Source organism: Quercus robur, chromosome 10, assembly GCF_932294415.1.
Source record: "Quercus robur chromosome 10, dhQueRobu3.1, whole genome shotgun sequence".
NCBI lineage: Eukaryota > Viridiplantae > Streptophyta > Magnoliopsida > Fagales > Fagaceae > Quercus > Quercus robur.
The window spans coordinates 38,326,978-38,345,349 of NC_065543.1; the positions used below are offsets into that span (position 1 = coordinate 38,326,978).

General features: G+C 40.3%; 1 protein-coding gene across 1 annotated transcript; it reads left to right on the forward strand.

The window, feature by feature from the left end:
- The first annotated feature begins 10,578 nt into the window (after positions 1–10,578).
- On the forward strand, positions 10,579–14,078 carry LOC126701867 (exocyst complex component EXO70E2-like). The gene is made up of 2 exons (XM_050400291.1): positions 10,579–10,942; positions 11,524–14,078. The coding sequence occupies exon 2, from the start codon at positions 11,894–11,896 to the stop codon at positions 13,820–13,822; it is 1,929 nt and encodes a 642-aa protein (XP_050256248.1). The 5' UTR covers positions 10,579–10,942; positions 11,524–11,893; the 3' UTR covers positions 13,823–14,078.
- The last annotated feature ends 4,294 nt before the right edge of the window (positions 14,079–18,372 follow it).

An 18,372-nucleotide genomic window follows, 5' to 3' on the forward strand; every position in this document is an offset into this window, starting at 1 on the left:
AAAAGGGTTAGGTTTTTCTCAGGTTTTGGTTTGACCGAGAATTGAGTTTCCGTCCTTCGAGCATTTGTTTGCAAAGTTTCCGTTTGTCCGGATATTCGATTTTAACCGAGAATCAAGTTTTTGTCTTCATAGATTTAATTGCAAGGTTCACACATGCTCGGTGATTTTGACCGAGGCGAGGGTCAGGTTCCTGCCCTTAAGATTTATTCGTCAGGTTTTCACCTGCTCGGCGATACTGATCGAGCCGAGAGTCAGGTTTCTGCCCTTAGGATTTTGTTTGTAAGGTTTTCGCCTGCTCGGCGATATTGATCTAGCCGAGAGTCAGGTTTCTGTCCTTAGGATCTTGTTTGTAAGGTTTTCACCTGCTCGGCGATATTGATCGAGCCGAGAGTCAGGTTTCTGTCCTTAGGATTTTGTTTGTAAGGTTTTCACCTGCTCGGCGATATTGATCGAGCCGAGAGTCAGGTTTCTGTCCTTAGGATTTTGTTTGTAAGGTTTTCGCCTGCTCGGCGATATTGATCGAGCCGAGAGTCAGGTTTCTGTCCTTAGGATTTTGTTTGTAAGGTTTTCGCCTGCTCGGCGATATTGATCGAGCCGAGAGTCAGGTTTCTGTCCTTAGGATTTTGTTTGTAAGGTTTTCGCCTGCTCGGCGATATTGATCGAGCCGAGAGTCAGGTTTCTGTCCTTAGGATTTTGTTTGTAAGGTTTTCGCCTGCTCGGCGATATTGATCGAGCTGAGAGTCAGGTTTCTGTCCTTAGGATTTATTCGTGAGGTTTTCACCTGCTCGGCGATTTTCTTGGTGCGTGGCTACAGGGTCAAAAACAGTAAAGACAAAAAAAGTTCATCATACTCTTAATCTTCATAGAATACAAGTTTCGGCTTACATCGATGGTTACGCGTAGAATTTCTTCAGGTTGTTGGCGTTCCATGGTCGGGGGAGCGGCCTCTCGTCCAGGTCCTCCAAGTAGTAAGCCCCTGCCCCTGCGACGGCTGTGACTCTGTATGGTCCCTCCCAACTCTGAGCAAGCTTCCCTGCAGCCACGTCCCGCATGTTCCCCACTACCCTTCTTAACACCAATTCCCCGGCACTGAATTCCCTGGTCCTTACATTTCGGTTGTACCTTTGCGCCAGCTTCTGCTGATACTCGGCAAGACGTACGGTCGCGGCCTCCCTGCATTCTTCTAGCCAATCCAACTGCTCCATCATAAGGTCGGCGTTCTGTACGGGGTCAAACCCGACGACCCGTGCACTGCATAAGCTCACCTCGGTTGGTATCACTGCTTCTGCTCCGTATGCCAGAGAAAATGGGGTTTCCCCCGTGGATCTCCTGGGGGTCGTGCGGTAGGCCCACAAAACACTGGGTAGTTCCTCTGCCCACCTTCCTTTCGCTCCATCCAACCTTCTCTTGAGCCAGTTCAAAATGGTCTTGTTTACTGCTTCAGCTTGGCCGTTGCTCTGGGGGTATGCCGGGGTTGAATACTTGTTCTTGATGCCGAGCTCGCTGCAAAAGTTCCGAAAAGCGTTGCTGTCGAACTGTAACCCGTTGTCTGTCACTAGTGAATTCGGCACCCCGAACCTTGTAACTATGTTTTTCCACACAAATTTTTTCACGTCGGTATCCCGAATATTGGCCAAGGCTTCAGCTTCAGCCCACTTTGTGAAGTAATCCACGGCCACCAGTACAAAACGGCGGTTCCCCGTTGCTCGGGGGAATGGTCCGAGGATGTCGAGCCCCCATTGTGCAAATGGCCACGGGCTGCTAACAGGGTTTAGATGTCCGGCCGGCTGATGGATCATTGGGGCATGCCTTTGACATTGTTCGCAACTCTGAACGTATTCGGCGGCGTCCTTCTGCATCTGTGGCCACCAAAACCCCTGCTTCATTGCTCTGTGTGCTAAAGATCGCCCCCCGGCATTCCCGCCGCATACTCCTTCATGCAGCTCGGTTAGAAGCTCCTTGACTTTTTCAGGATGCAGGCACAAGAGGTAAGGGCCAGCGAAGGACCTTCTGTACAACTTTCGGTCCGAAGACAACCAGTACCTGGGAGCCATTCGTCGAATCTTATTGGCCTCGGCCTCATCCTCTGGAACTTTATCTTCGGAAAGAAAGTCTATGATCGGGTTCATCCAGCATGGTCCGGCCACCGCCACCTGCGCAACCTCTACTCCGGGCCGGTCGAGGGCAGTCTTCACACAGATGCTTGGTTCCCTTACAAGTTCAATCGTGATAAGCCTCGGGGTGTCCTCGGTAGCCGATGAGGCTAACGTGGCAAGAGAGTCAGCATGCTTGTTTTGCGACCGGGCTACCTGGGATATCTTTACCGTTCCAAACTGACCGATAATCTGCTTTGCCATACTCAGATAAGCTTTCATTCGGGGATCCCGAGCCTCGAAGTCCCCAGTGATCTGATAAACAACCAGCCGAGAGTCTGAGTAGATTTCCACGTCCCTGGCGCCCAGATGCAATACTGCCCTCAGTCCGGCCAACAGGGCCTCATATTCGGCTTCGTTGTTCGAGGCTTTGAACCACAATCTGAAGGAATGTTCCAGTCGCATACCTTCAGGGGTGATTATGACAATACCAGCCCCGGCCCCCATATCATTTGATGCGCCATCCACAAATAAACTCCATGGGCGAATCTCCGCACTACAGATTACCTGGCCTTCATTCTTAGGTGTAAATTCCGCGATGAAATCAGCGAGAATCTGCCCTTTCACCGAGCTTCTAGGTCGGTATCTTATGTCAAACGATCCCAACCGAGTCCCCCATTTAGCAATCCGTCCTGTGAAATCGGATCTCTTCAACAGTGATTGCAACGGATACTCGGTGAGGACGAACACTGTGTGTGCCTGGAAGTAGTGTGGTAACTTCCTCGTGGCGTGTACCAAGGCCAAAACCAACTTTTCAAGAGGCAGGTACCTTGTCTCGGCATCGACCAAGGTCTTGCTTACGTAATACACCGGTATTTGCACTCCCCGGTCCCTTAGTAATACAGCACTTACGGCATGATTGGTGACTGCAAGGTACATAAACAGATCCTCCTCGGGCTTCGGGGCCGTCAACCTCGGCGCCTTTGCCAAATACTCCTTTAGTTCTCGAAAAGCTTCATCGCAGCTCTCGTCCCACTGAAACCCCTTCCACTTCTTCAGAAGTTGATAGAATGGTCGGCAGCGATCGGCAAACTTGGAGATGAATCGGTTCAGGGCGGCCAACATCCCGGTGAGCACCTGCACCTCCTTAGGGTTGCTCGGTGGTTTTAGGCGATTGATTGCCTCTATTTGGTCGGGGTTAGCCTCTATTCCCCGAGTGGAGATCAGATAACCCAGGAACTTGCCAGCCCCCACTCCGAAAGTGCATTTTTCGGCATTGAGGCGCAGCTTGCATCGTCGTAGTACCTCGAATACTCCCCGAAGGTCTTCAGTATGCAGCGACTCTTTTCTGCTCTTTACTACCATGTCGTCGATATAAACTTCAACCGTGTAACCAATTTGCTCCCGGAACATCCTTGTCATCATACGCTGGTAGGTGGCCCCGGCATTCTTCAACCCAAACGGCATGACCTCGTAGTGATAGTTTGCGTTCGGGGATATAAATGCTGTCTTCTCTCGGTCCTTGGGTGCTAAGGCAATCTGGTGGTAGCCTTGGAAGGCGTCCAGGAAACTCATTCTCGGGTGCCCGTACGTGGCATCCACCAACTGATCAATCTTGGGCATCGGGAACGGATCCTTGGGACACGCTCTGTTTAAATCGGTGAAGTCCACGCAAACTCTCCATTTACCGCTCTTCTTCTTTACTACGACCGTGTTTGCTAGCAATCTCGGGAAGAATATTTCTTTCATGACCCCGGCTTCCTTCAGTCGCTGGACCTCCAGGTTTACTGCATCGACGTGCTCCTTTGATGCTCTTCTCGGCTTCTGCTTTTTCGGAGGAAATGATGGGTCCACATTGAGTTTGTGAACAATGAACTCGGGGTCTACGCCGGGCACTTCATACGGGTTCCACGCGAAGACATCTATGTTCTGCAACAGGAACAACAACATCTCTACCCTTTCCCGGTCATTCATGCTTGTACCTATCTGGAAGTATTTGTCACTATCTGGGAGAATTCTTACCTTCAGCACCTCCTCGGCGACGTCCGCCCCCTTTTCCTGGGGTATCTGTAATTGCTATGCAGTCTCTTTCTCGGCGTGCTCAGCTTGGCCGAGCTGTTCCTTTTCCCACTGGACCACGGCTACGAGGCATTGCTTCGCCACCTGCTGACTCCCCCTTACCTCTACAACTCCGTACTCAGTAGGAAATTTTACTTTCACGTGAAGGGTGGACGGAACAGCCCCCATGGCGTGAATCCACGGCCTCCCCAGGATTGCGGTGTAAGGTGCGAACGATCGGACTACTATGAACGTAACTACAACTTCCTTGCCCTCCATGTCCACTGGGAGTGAGATTTGCCCCTCGGGAATCACAATTCTCCCGTCAAACGAGACCAACGGCGTGTTATACTTCGCCAAATCCTGGGTTTTTAACCCGAGCCCTTCGAAGAGGTCGGGGTACATGACGTCAGCCCCGCTACCCTGATCAATCATCACCCTCTTCACCAGGAATCCGCCTATCCGGGCGGTCACCACCAAAGCGTCGTCGTGAGGTTGGATGGTTCCTTCGAAATCATCTTCTCCGAACGAGATGTCTAGCCGTCCAACTCTCTTTTGCTTCTTGGATGATTCTCCCTCCGCGCAAGCCACTATCATCACCATCCTTGCCGCTGCTGCCCCTCTCGGTGCCGCATGAATGACGTTGATTACCCCCCGGGGTGGTGGAAGGGGATTCCTTCTCTGTGGGGCGCCCTGCTCGGTCTCCCGGTTGGTGGAATCTGCTACAAACTCTTTCAAGTGCCCTGCCTTTACTAACTGCCCGAGATGATCTTTCAATACCCTGCACTGCTCGGTGGTGTGCCCCTTGTCTCTGTGATAAGTGCAGTATAGGCTTTGGTTCCTCCGAGATGGGTCGCCCCCCATTTTGTTCGGCCATCTGAAGAATGGCTCGTTCCTTATCCGTTCCAGTATCTTGTGCACGGGCTCTTTAAACAACACATTAACCCCTTCGATCTGCACCTCTGGTTCCTGCATTCTGAAGTCCCTTCTCGGCTTTGGCGGCAAGATGCTTTGCCGAGATCTCCCCGTAAAAGGGGCTTTCCCCCTGCTTTGCAGCCGGTCATCCTCCAGGCGTTTGTACTCCTCTATGCGTCTCATCAGTTGCCTCATGTCCTCCGGGGGTCTTCTTGTCAGCGACTCCCGTAGTTCAGAATCCTCGGGGAGCCCCATCCTGAAGGTGCTAGCCGCAATTTTCTCGTTTCCCCCACCTATCTCATTGTAGAGTTCCCAGTATCGGCTGGCATAACTCCGAAGGGTTTCCCCGACCCTCATTTTCATGGAAAGCAACGCGTCGACCGGTTGTTGCACTCGGCTGCATGTTACGAACCTGCTGCCGAACTCCTGAATCAGCTCGGCGAAGCTGTGTATAGAACCTTTCCGCAACCCATTGAACCATCTCAGTGCGGTAGAGCCGAGACTAGAGGGGAATACTTTACACATCAATGCATCGTTGTGCGCATGCAACGACATCATGTGGATGTAATGACTGACATGCTCCACGGGGTCTGTCCTCCCCTCATAGGAATTGAATGGTGGGCGCGTGAATCTGCTCGGCATTGGTGCCCGTTCAATCTCATCAGAGAATGGAGACCGGGCCGCCATCCGCAAGGCCCTACTCATGGCGTCCATCGCGGCGTTGTGGTGCTGCCGCTCCTCTGGCGACTCTGACCCTTGGTTATCATATCCATGAGACCGGGAACGGTCCCGTCTACGACGAATATCCCGGGAGTGACGACGGGACTCTTGAGAATGGGATCGGTCTCGGTGTTGTTGTGTAACAGATCGGCTGGAACCTTCCTCGCCACGGTCCCTCCTGGGTTGGGGGTTGTGGTTCCTTTCGTGGCGCCGACCCCTTGCCTCCAGCTCCAAGTCCATTACCAATCTGCGCAACCGCTCCATCTCCCGGTCTCTATCATCACGTTGCCGATGTGCTGAGACGTTTGAAATCGTCCGGTGCGTTTGGGCCGATCCTTCTCCCAATCCGGACCTTTCCTCTCCTCTTGAATGCTCCCTATCCTCCAGCCGTTTCTGCCTTCTCTCCCTCCACGTCGATCCCCGAGAAGATCCTGCGGAATTGCTCGGAACGTGCCCTCTTGAACGCTCCTCAGACATCTTCTTTGCTTGAGTCTCACTCGAACCACAGCTTCGTAGGATGGCCCCACGGTGGGCGCCAATTGTAAGAACCAAGTACAAGAATTCTGGGCCTTAGATCCCTTGGGCTCACAATTTATTTGTAGTGGGTTTAAGGATTTCCTACAATGGGTCGTTCTCGGCAGAGAGACTCAAAGCAACCCTCTGTTGAAATACTCTCCCAATTTTTCTGAACCCCTTCTTCTCCCAACTTTCCTCTATTTATAGCCAAGGTTAGTGGGGAGATCATGATTACGTTCACCGTTAGTGCTATTGAAGGTCTAGTATTATCTGGTTAAAGTGGTTGTTTAGGTGAAAGGGCGGTGCAACATTTATGATCTTGGAACTTGGCTCCATTTTCACCGATTATGTTCGGCAACTCACGTTCCCGTGCATATCATGACCTTCCCGAGTATTGACTCATGCGCTCTACCAGGAAATATTAACCGGTCAACCCCGGGAACTTAATACCCAAAACTTGTTTTTGGCTCTAAGGCAGTTTCAAGAAGGGTATAAAGTAACTGGAACTTTCTGCTGGGCCTGCGCCAAGGCCGGTATGGGCTTGGGCCCGGGGCCTAGATGGGTCTGGGCCCAAGGCCAGTATGGGCTTTGGGAGCTCGGTGCCGTACAATTATAATAATAATAATAATAATAATATGTGAAGCCGAGAGAAACTTAAAGTAGAATTTTAAATTAGAGTTTCAATTTTGTACCATGTGTCCTAAATTATTTATTCTTAAAGAATTTTATTTCTTAATTTTAGAATCAAATGTTGGACCATATCATAAATATTCATTCTAGTGAGTTATTAAATAAAAAAATCAAAGAGTCTAGAATAAATTAATCGTAAAAAAAAAGTGCTTCACAATAAATTTTTTTTTTAAATGGACAATTTACATTTTATACTTAATAATATTCTTACAAAAATTTTTAAAGAGTTAACAAAATATAAAAATGACAATCAATAGTATTTAAATTGAATATATACGAATTATATTATACATCTTATTATATATTTTAAGTGTATCCATGCATATATATGGAGTTACAAGTTAGTATATAATAATAGGTGAAGTTTCGAAAAATTAAAATTAAAATTCCAAATTAGAGTTCCAATTTTGCGCCATGTGTCCTAAATAATTTATTCTTAAAGAGTTTAATTTCTTAATTTAGAATCAAATGCAGGACCATATCATAAACATTCATCCAAGTGAGTTATTAAGTCTAAAAATCAAAGAGTCTAGAATAAATGAATCATATTAAAAAAAAAAGCTTCACAATAATTATTAAAAAAAAAAAAAAAGACAATTTACATTTTATACCTAATAATATCCTTACAAAATTTTTCAAAGAGTTAACAAAATATAAAAATGACTATCAATAATAGTATTAAATTATATATATATAAATTATATTATGTATCTTATTGTATATCTTTAAATGTATTCATGCATATGCATAGGGTTACAAGATAGTACTCTTATAAACCATAAAGGGTTAGTAATTATGAAAACCATGACCCAAAAATGCTAGGTCAATTGGGTCTCAAAATGATTAATCAACCAATAAAACCTTACCCCTAAAATTAAGGGTTTTACAATTTGGAATTAAATCAAGAAAACGGAATTAAAAAAAAAAAACTTTATTCAAATGAAATTTAAGATTACATCATCTTTCATGAGCATTTTTTTTTTTTTTTTTAAAAAACCTTGAAAATGTCGTGGATTTTTCTTATAATTACAAACTAAGAAAGCTGCACTACTTTGACTCCTATTTACATTCGAAAAAATAGAAACTTACACGGGAAGATGATATCAGCCTTCTAGAAATTAATTGTCAATCTATTTTTTTTAATGGGAAATTAATTGTCAATCTATATCATTACTCAAATCACACATGTCATCTATGCCATCTAGGAATTAAGTGTATGCTTGCTATGATTAATTTTGCCAGCTTATTTTACCATTTAGCTTATTTTTGTTACTATTTATGAGTCTCATTACACTTTTTGATATTATTTATGAGTTTTGTTGCTGTTTAGCTTATTTTTGTTACTATTTATGGGTCCCATTACACTTTTTGATATTATTTATAAGCCTCACTGTACTATTTATGTTAATTTTTATCTTTATTTATAGTACTTTCAGCAAAATAATTTCAATTTCAGCAAAATAAGTGGCGGATTTCAAACAGACCTTAAGTGTGTGTTTGGCAAAAATTAAAAAGTTAGGTTATTTTACAATTTACCTTATTTTTGCTATTATTTATGGACCGCACTGCACTTTTTGGTACATTCATAGGTCCTACTATATTATTTTAGCTAACTTTTACTTTTATTTACAGTACATTCAGCAAAAAAATTTCAGTTTCAGCAAAATAAGCAAATTTCAAACAAACCCTAATTAAAAAAAAAAAAAATCTGAAATTCATGAGAAACATGTTACTCCTTGTAAGATAAACGAGGTTATATTTGAAGAATTCAAACAATCATTTTTTAAAATTAGGTCTTGTTTGGTACATCATTTTAAACACATGTTTTCAGTTTTTAAACAACATTACATGTATTTCCACACACTTTTTCACTCACACATATTTCCAAAAAAACTGAAAATGGTTATTTAAATAAACGTATCAAACGGGCCCTAAAATTGATTCATCTCATGGAACATTCCTAAATTATTCAACCACAATAATAATTTTTTTTTATTGAACCACAAGAATAATCAAATCTTGGTCTCATCAGGCTGGTCAATTATCATCAAGTGCATTACATATCATGCATTGGAAAATTACACCCCTATCATCAAAAGACAGTGACATTTTCATTCATTTCAAGTTAGAACAAGTGTGGAAATTACAATGAGTTAGGAATTATACATGCCTGTAGTTATCAAAACCGTTTTGAAATGACAGTCAAACCATTAAACCGGAGAATCGTACACAGTTTTGGGTTGGTATACTCGGTATAAAAGTAAAATATCAAGCTGTATGGCTCTATTCAAAACTACTTTCTTTCCAGGAAAATGTTTACATTCAAATCAGTTTAGAATTTTAAACAATATTACACCACTTAATTTTATTTATTGGATGCGAATTTTGACAAATCCATCATTGGATTACATCATATTCTTTATTCTCCATTCTTGTATAATTTCAAGACAATCAGAGATCAATAACAATGTCATCAATCAAATATTTAAAGTTTAAGTTTTTAATTTTTTATGGTTTAAAGTTATGTATGGACTAAATAGTAAATAAAATTCAATTGACACAAAATTTGGTATGTTGTGTTAAGAATATATAATTTATTGGTGGGATTTTCAAATTTTTAATCAAATTCATGATGATTTCTATTTATCATCAGGTTAAAACACCAATCGATTTTAGTGTAAGTGAACTTTAGATCTCTTACTCAATAATAGAAGACTTTACCAATTAAGCTAAATAGAATCTACCACCAACTGACATTACTTAACCCAAAAACTTAAACCAATTAGTTTGGACCTAACTATGTGATATTAAACACACATTTTTCTCATTATTATTTGATGTGGGACTTCACTCACACATGTATATCTAACAACACATGTCATCATTTGAGTTATTCACCAATTATTTTGATAGATATTTCATGATTTACACATAAAACAATACCTTACTAAGTTAAGTGTTACACTCATAACACTCGTGTAAGTGCTTATATAATAGAAAAAGTATTGCATTTTAGCTAATCAAGTTCAAAATTCACCAACATTAGTCCATACAAAGTTGTATAATATACACTGTTGTTACAGTAACCGTATAAATTTACACTAGCACTGTTAATTTTGAATTTAGTTTTTTATTATTTATTTGTGTATCCTAAGAACGAAGGAAGGGAATGTATGGTAATTGTTATGAGTAAAGAAAAGAAATGATATTTTAATGAAATGTAACGTAAAATTGATAATATGATATCATGTGTTTTGAAAAATGAATTAAAAAAAAAAAAAAAAAAAGGGGTAAGTAAATTAAGCAATGATCTAAGTCGAATAAAAGACAAGACTCTTTTAACAGTTTTTAGTTTGTTTTATTCTGCAACCAAATCTATAGTTTTTAACGGCCAAAGTCTCAGTAATGGGAGGGAAAGCTTAATTTGTATTTTTAAGGAAATATAATAATATGTGCAAAAGCTACAATACGCATGAATGAATGTCTTGGTTGGAATGGACTTTGATAGGTCAACCTACATAATCTACGGCCCCCAAGCAATGTCAAGGTTTCCTGTTCGTTAAAGTACTAAGAGTCAAGAGTCAAAACCACGCCTTTAGATGTACACAATATTGTTTATGATAAAGTTATTGATACAAGTTGAACAGAAAAAAGGCTTACCCCACATCAACAAAGACTTCCTAAATTCCAACCCCACGAAGTTTCAGTTTCATTTCTCTCATAGTTTTTCAACCTTTTTGATTTCCCATTTGTCCATTTCACCCTCTATTTTGCTTCCTAACCCAGATTTTCTTTCACTTTCTTTCATTTTCTCAGGCAAAAGACAACATTTTTTTGCTCAAAGGAAACGCGTTAATCACTACTTTTTGTTTTGTTTCAATCCAGAACTAGTTGGTTTTGTTCTGTGTTACCTAATCTACAGCTGCTCTTGCTCAGAATTCAACTCCAAGGTTTGATTTTCACTTGTTGTTCTCTGTGAATTTATATTGTAAGGTTTGTGATTATTCTTCACCAGGGAGGTCAAACTTTTTTAGTTGAGTTATAACTTCTCTATTTGTTTGTTTGTCTAAATCCGTGTCTGGGTCTTATAGTCTAGAGGTCATTTTTGTTTGATCATGCTAAATTTTAAGGCTTTGATTCGATTACGGCAAAGAGCATGAGATGGTTTAAGAAAAAGAAAAAGCAAAGTAAACTGCAAGTTTTAGTAGATTTCAAGTCTCTGATTATGTTCTTAAGAGGTTTCTTGAAAGCCATTGTTGAGCTTTGTGGCTCCAGGAAAGTTCAGCTATACTACAGCCTTGATCATGTATTGCATCATGTACTCGTCCATGTTTTTTGTATCTATCAATTTACTTCAATTTTGGGCGTTGTTTAAGGCAGTAGTCTAGTTGTACAGAATCAATATACTGCTTCCTTTATAGAGCCTCTTATCTTCCAATTCCATTTTATAAAACATCACAACTTGGTCGTGAGTTTTTGGAAGTGAAATGTTCTGAATCTGATGTATTCCTTCTCTTTTGGCTTTGCATAGGCTGAGTTAACTGGACCTTGATCTGTTCTTATCAGATTTGCAAACTTGAGTTGGGGCTTTAGCTTATCCAATTGAAGACATGCATGCCTTTTCTAGTGCCTGTACGAAAAAAAGGTTGTATATAGTGCACAAAGCTCTTATTTTTGCAGGGTCTAGGAGAGGTAATTGATAAGCAGTCTTATCCCCAATTTTTTTTGGGAGAGGCTGATTCCCAGACTTGAACTTGTGACTTGTCACTTTTGGTGAAGGCACTTGCCATCATACCAAGTAATTCAAGTCCTTTCAGATTAAAAGGGTAGCTTCTGGTTTGGGGATTGTTTGAAGCTTTGGTTAGGTACTCTGGTTCTTTGGTTACTTCATTTTTGTTGTCATGGCAGATTTTAGCTCTGTACTTTCTCCCCGTGAAGGGGATATACATGTGATTGCTGCAGCTCAGCACATAGTCAAGGCACTAGGGGCAAATAAAAACCTTGATGATGATTTGAGGAAAATCCTCTCACAGCTTGACAGCCACTTGTCTGCCATGACTGTACTCACTACTGAAAGTAGGGGTACAGGATTCAGAGAGGTTGAGGAGCAGCTCAAATATGCTGAGGAGAAGATCAGGGGTTGGGAGTCAAATCAATCATTATTAAGGGACTCTGATGAGTTTGATCCCTTGGAAGCTGCTGAGTTTTTGAAAGCTATTGATGAAATTCAAGCATTGATTGAAGGTTTACGAAATTTGTCTGTGAATGGAAATGGGAAACAGAAGGAACTTCTTAACCGAGCTGACAGCAATCTGCAGATGGCAATGTCAAGGCTTGAGAAAGAGATAATACACATTCTAGTTAAGCACAAGCAATACTTTCAGCCTAAAAACATGTCTTTTCGATCTTGTGTATTGGATGTTTTTTATGACGAATCCTTTGTTTCAGTTGAGGACATAACATCTGAAGAAGCGCTGCAAAGAAATAGTAGTGGAAAAGAATCTGACGAATATATTTTTGATTTGGTTCATCCACAAGTAATTCCTCATCTCAAGTCCATTGCAAATGTTATGTTTGGTGTTAATTATGATCAGGAGTTCTGCCAGGCTTTCATTAGCGTCCGGAGAGATGCATTAGAGGAGTACTTGGTGATTCTAAAAGTGAAAAAATTTAGCATCGAGGATGTGCTAAAAATGGAGTGGAGTAGCTTGAACTACGAGATCCAAAAATGGGTTCGCGCTATGAATATCATCATCCGGTATCTTGCAAGTGAGAAACAGCTCTGTGACCAGATTTTGGGAGACTATGGATTTGTTAATCCATTATGCTTTGTTGAGATATCAAAGGGTTCGTTGGCGCACCTTTTGAATTTTGGCGAGGCCATAGCTATGGGAACACATGAACCGGAGAAGTTGTTTCGCATACTTGACATGTATGAAGTTGTGGCAGACAATCTTCTGGATATAGATGCTTTATTCTCGGAAGAGGCTGGTACTGCTGTTAGGCTTGAGTTCCATGAGCTTCTAAGGAGCTTGGGTGATTCTGGGAGGGCAACATTTTTGAAATTTAGAAATGCCATTGCGGCTAATGCATCAACAAGGCCTTTTTTAGGCGGTGGGATACACCCCCTCACTAAGTATGTCATGAATTACATCAAGACCCTTACCATGTACTGCAACACCCTCAATGTGCTTCTCAGGGACCAAGAAGCAGCTGATCCAAATCCAGTTGTTGGGCCAGAGAATGGACACGGCGTTTCTTCTATCACACATTGTCAAATGGCATGCCACTTTCGGTCAATCACAGCTACTCTAGAATCCAACCTCGATAGCAAATCCAAGCTTTACAAGGATGGTGTTTTGCAGCATATTTTTTTAATGAACAACTTCCATTACATGGTCCGAAAGGTTAAGTCCGGTGAACTCAGGCTTTTCTTTGGTGATGAATGGATCAAAGAGCATATTGTTAAGTACAAGCAGCAAGCAATGAGCTATGAGAGGGCCACTTGGAATTCAGTCCTTTCTTTTCTTAAGGATGGTGATAGTCCAGGGTTATGTTCAGCTTCAAAGGCAATTAAAGGCTTCACTATTGCCTTTGAGGAGGTATACAAGAACCAGACAGGGTGGTCTATCCCAGATCCTGAGCTCCGGGAAGATTTACAAATTTCAGCTTCGCAGAAAGTAATCCATGCATATAGGAGTTTTATGGGGAGAAAGTCTTCCAGTATCAGTGAGAAGTACATCAGGCATTCTCCGGATGATCTGCAGAACTATATCTTGGATCTCTTTAATGGCTCGCCAAGAATATTGCAAAGTTCTCGCAAAAAGTGAAGTCTTCATTGTATTAAATTTTTGCATTTTCTTTTCATGTTTCTTCATCCTAGTCATGTCATGAATACATGATGTATCTGTGTTTGTATTATATCAAATGTGTCAAGTTAAAAGTTCTTGTGCTGAAATGGTCTTGTTTTTCAACTGGGATTATAGGCCCGCATGAATATTCTTGTAAAATGGTCTTGTTTTTCAGTTGGGGTTATAGGCATGAATATGGCAAATCTATATTAACAAGTTTTGTCCTTCATTTGTAGACTTTGTGTTAAAACCTCTCTCTCTCTCTCTTGTGTGTGTTTGTTTCTCAACCAATAAATAAATAAATTGGTGAATTTAATCACAAAAGGTGTGAGATTTTCAATTTTTTAATAGGAGGTAGAATGAAAATAGATTAGAACTGAACACATCCTGTTCTAATCCTAAAATAAATTACCGCTCCTTCCAAAAATTAAGCTATTAAGGATCATTTAACCATTATACTAACATAATTTCTATGGATTTTCAAGAATAAAAATCTATGTAAAAACACATATGAGATCTCTATATTATTTACCTCGCTCAGAAAATATAAAAAAAAAAACAGTACTTTTTGAACAGTGGCGGCTCTAGGATTATTTTCTAAGGGGGTCAATAAGAAATATAAATTATAGAAAATTTCAAACAAAAAAGAACTTGAATATATTGACATGACACACAAAAAAACAAAAAAAAACACAAAAACCCAAATACATAAGGTTTCATATTTTAAAATCATTGCACAATATTTTTATTATCAATCTTATGATCTACATCTCTTTCAATGTACATAGCCAAGCAATTATTCATCCACTAATCTCTTATTTGATTGATTTATTTCAAATTTTTTAAGATCTAACATGTTTTTTTTTTTTTTTTTTTTCTAAACTTTGAGATTGACAAATTTCTACTTTTGTTGTTGGACTTTTTATTTTATTTTTTCCAGATTTTGATCAAATTAGTTTGTTATTGGATTTATGTGTGTGTGTTTAAAAAGACCCAGATATTATTAAGAGTATCATATTCAAGTTTGTTTCAGTTGAGTTTTTAAAAAATTTGAGTTCAGGGTATTCAAATTTTTATTTTGAAGGGTCAAATAAAAAAATTTAAAATGATATATAATAGTTTTTTTTTGGGCCAATTCAGGGGTTCATTTGAACCAGCCGCCCATGTTTTTGAAGGTTCACAACTACATCAACTTGATATCTACCAAAACAGTCATTGTACGATGTTGAGACAACTTGCAAGGCCTCTATCTTGTTGGGGGTCAGGCAGCATTGACTCTAGCTTACCAGTTTGCAGAAAATAAAACCCGTGACCCGCCAGCAATCATTTCCTCTGTGATGAATTGGTCAGGGGTTTGATTCATGCACAAGTTCGTTGAGTTTAGCTTAGAAGAATAAATAGGCATTTAATGCTTGAGAAAGCAGGTGGCTTTGAGGGCCATACCTATACATTTCCAATGATGAACAGAGACAGAGGACACGTTCATCAACTAATAAGAGTTATACAATTCCAATGATGAACAGGGACAGACTTCACACATTCATCAAGAACATAAGAGTTACTATATTTTGTAACCATAAACTCTATCCTATACTCTTTTCTAAAATTATTTTATGTAGCAGATTGTACAGATTGTTACTTTCATATTAACACATTACCTTTTTTTTTTTATCACTCACAATCTGTCGAATCAAAATTGTGACAAAATTATGACATAAAAGAGCATGGTCTTATATTTTCTCATAAGATAATCATTATATGCATGTTTAGAAATCTTTAGTTGAGCATTTAAAGCCAGGACTTATATTTTCCCCTGATGTGTACAAAGGAAGACTTCAAGAATCAAGACCTAGTCCAGGGAAAATTAAATACACGTTTGTCATTATGCTAATAAAAAGCTGTTTTTTTTACCCAAAAAAATAATAGTAAAAAGCTGTTTTTTTTGGGAGGTCACGTTGAAAATATGATCACGTTTTGTTTCCAGAAGATGTGTCATGAGTCATGACCACACTAATGGCTGCCTTAATGACTAGGTCACCCCATAATCATATCATATGATATGTGTTACTTTGTTAATTTGCCTCTAATGAATAGTCACGTTTTGTTTCCTAGATTGTTAAAAATTTAGCATTTTAGCTCTACCAAAAGTTACTTTATCTATTATACCTACACATATGTTGCAGCAGTGGATCTATTTTAACTATCAACGCAATAAAATAATATAAACATCACAATAAAATAATATATCCCTACAATAAAATAATACATCACCTACAATAAAATAATATATCTCACTACCCAAAAAAAACAACCCAGCACCATCCACAACCACCTCTACCATCAGCCACACCCACAACCACCACTACCACTACCACCACCACCAGTAGACACAACCAAAAAAAAAAAAAAATCAAACACCGTACCACCAAACCATAGCCACAACAACCACCATCGCCACCACCACAACCATCAAACCCACAGAAGAAAAAAATAATCAAACATCATTCCCATATGAAAATGCATTTAAAAAAAAAAAAAAAAAAACAAACAAACAAACAAACTCAATCACAGCAAAGAGAATGGCATGGGTCTGATCGGAGGACTGGGCGGAGGTGTTGATCGGCGGAGTGAGGAGGATTGGGCGGCGTGGGTTTGATCGGAGGATTGGGCGGAGGCGTGGATCGGCGGCTTGGGGCTTGGGCCGGTGACGTTGAGGCTGGCAGAGGGGCGTGGATTGGGCGATGGGGCTTAGGGAGATCGGCGATGGGACTTGGCATGGGTCGGCAAGCTGAGTTGGTGGAACAGGTCGGCGGTGAGGGAGCTGGTCGGCGAGCTGAGGGATGAGGGAGATGAGGGAGGCCGGCGAGCTAGAGAGAAAAAAAAATTGACCGGCGAGTTGAGAGCTAGAGAGAAAAAAAAAATGACCGGCGAGCTGAGGGATGAGGGAGGCCGGCGAGCTAGAGAGAAAAAAAAAATTGATCGGCGAGCTGAGGGATGAGGGAGGCCGACGAGTTAGAGAGAAAAAAAAAATGAGGAAGAAAGAAGAAGGAAGAGAAGCCGTAGAGAGAGAGAGAGAGAGAGAGAGAGAGAGAGAAAAGGATAGAAATATTTTAATGAGAGAGGAGAGAGAAGTGTAATAATTTTTTTTTTTTTTTTTAGCTTTGAGCTACGGTGCATATCTATATAGCACCACTGCTATGAGTGCTCTTACTTTGTGTTCGTTTAACAATATTCTAGAAAGTAGAGCTTTTGTAATATAAAGGTTGTGACTTTTTTTTTTGAGAGGAAAGGTTGTGACTTGTAAGTGTGACCAAGTACAATAAATAGTACTTTATAATTCTGGATTTATGAAACAAAAAAGGTGAATTATTGAGTCTTCTCCTAAAAGCTGCAAATTTATTTTTTGGCGTACATTTGGATAGGATGTATAGTTTTAAAGCTTTGATAATAAAGCTTTATCCAAAAAGCTTTTTAATTTTGTGTTTAGCAAATTACATAAAATAGTGCTTTATAAAGCATGAATAGTGAACTGTTTTTTAAGTTAAGTTTTGGTATAGTGTTTTTATGCATTGGATTAGAAACTGGGCCGAGATGTGGCCATTTTAGGACATGTGACATGCCTATCTCTCTTTTCGTGCACAGCAGCATTGGAGGTAAGTCAAGCCATTGTATTTATAGCTCTGAATTTTTGCTTAAAAAGAGTTATAACTGAAAACTAATTCTCGGACACTTTAGAGCTCTCTCTCTTACTGCTAAAAGAGCTTTAAAGCTTTTAAAGCACTTTTGTGGCACACTCTAAAAGCAAGACATACAAATCTACCACTTACGAACCTACGAAGAGTTGGTAAAGAGAGATTAAGACCGTTTTTCATCTATAACTCACATTTATCCACCCACACCCACACGCAGACTCACCTCACCTATTGGTTATACAACAGATATTTATAGATTTTGAAATAGATAGTTATGAAAAGTTATGGAGCAATCATTTGTTTGAAATCAAGAAAGGCAACTCTCTATTATGAACTAGATTGAATCCATTATGAGCGTACTCAATAGATTGATTCGGTCTCAATTTCACACATCACATTGAAGTTGTTTTTGAGGAGCAGAGAAAGGTTAAACCAATGTCAAGATAATGCTATAGGTAGCAGCTTGTATTAGCATTCAAGAATGCTATAGATACATCCAATTTTACACTTAATTTCATACCTTGCTTAGTTATAAACTTATGAGGGGAGCTACATTACTTTCACATCATTGACATTAAACTTATTATGTGCTAATCTCAACTTGACAAATTAGTACGATGTGAAATTGAGTGTATCCCTAAACTCATTGAGGAGTGTTAGTCCAAATGGTAAATGACCACATGGGATATACAGTGACAAATTCATGACTAATCACTAATGCTGAAATGACATTTTGATTTCTTTAAAAATTTAGAAGTCTGAGAGATTGAAAAGCTAAAGAGGTGGGTTTTCTCATGGGTTCTCTAGACCATTTGGTAGAGTAGATAGGTAGATTGA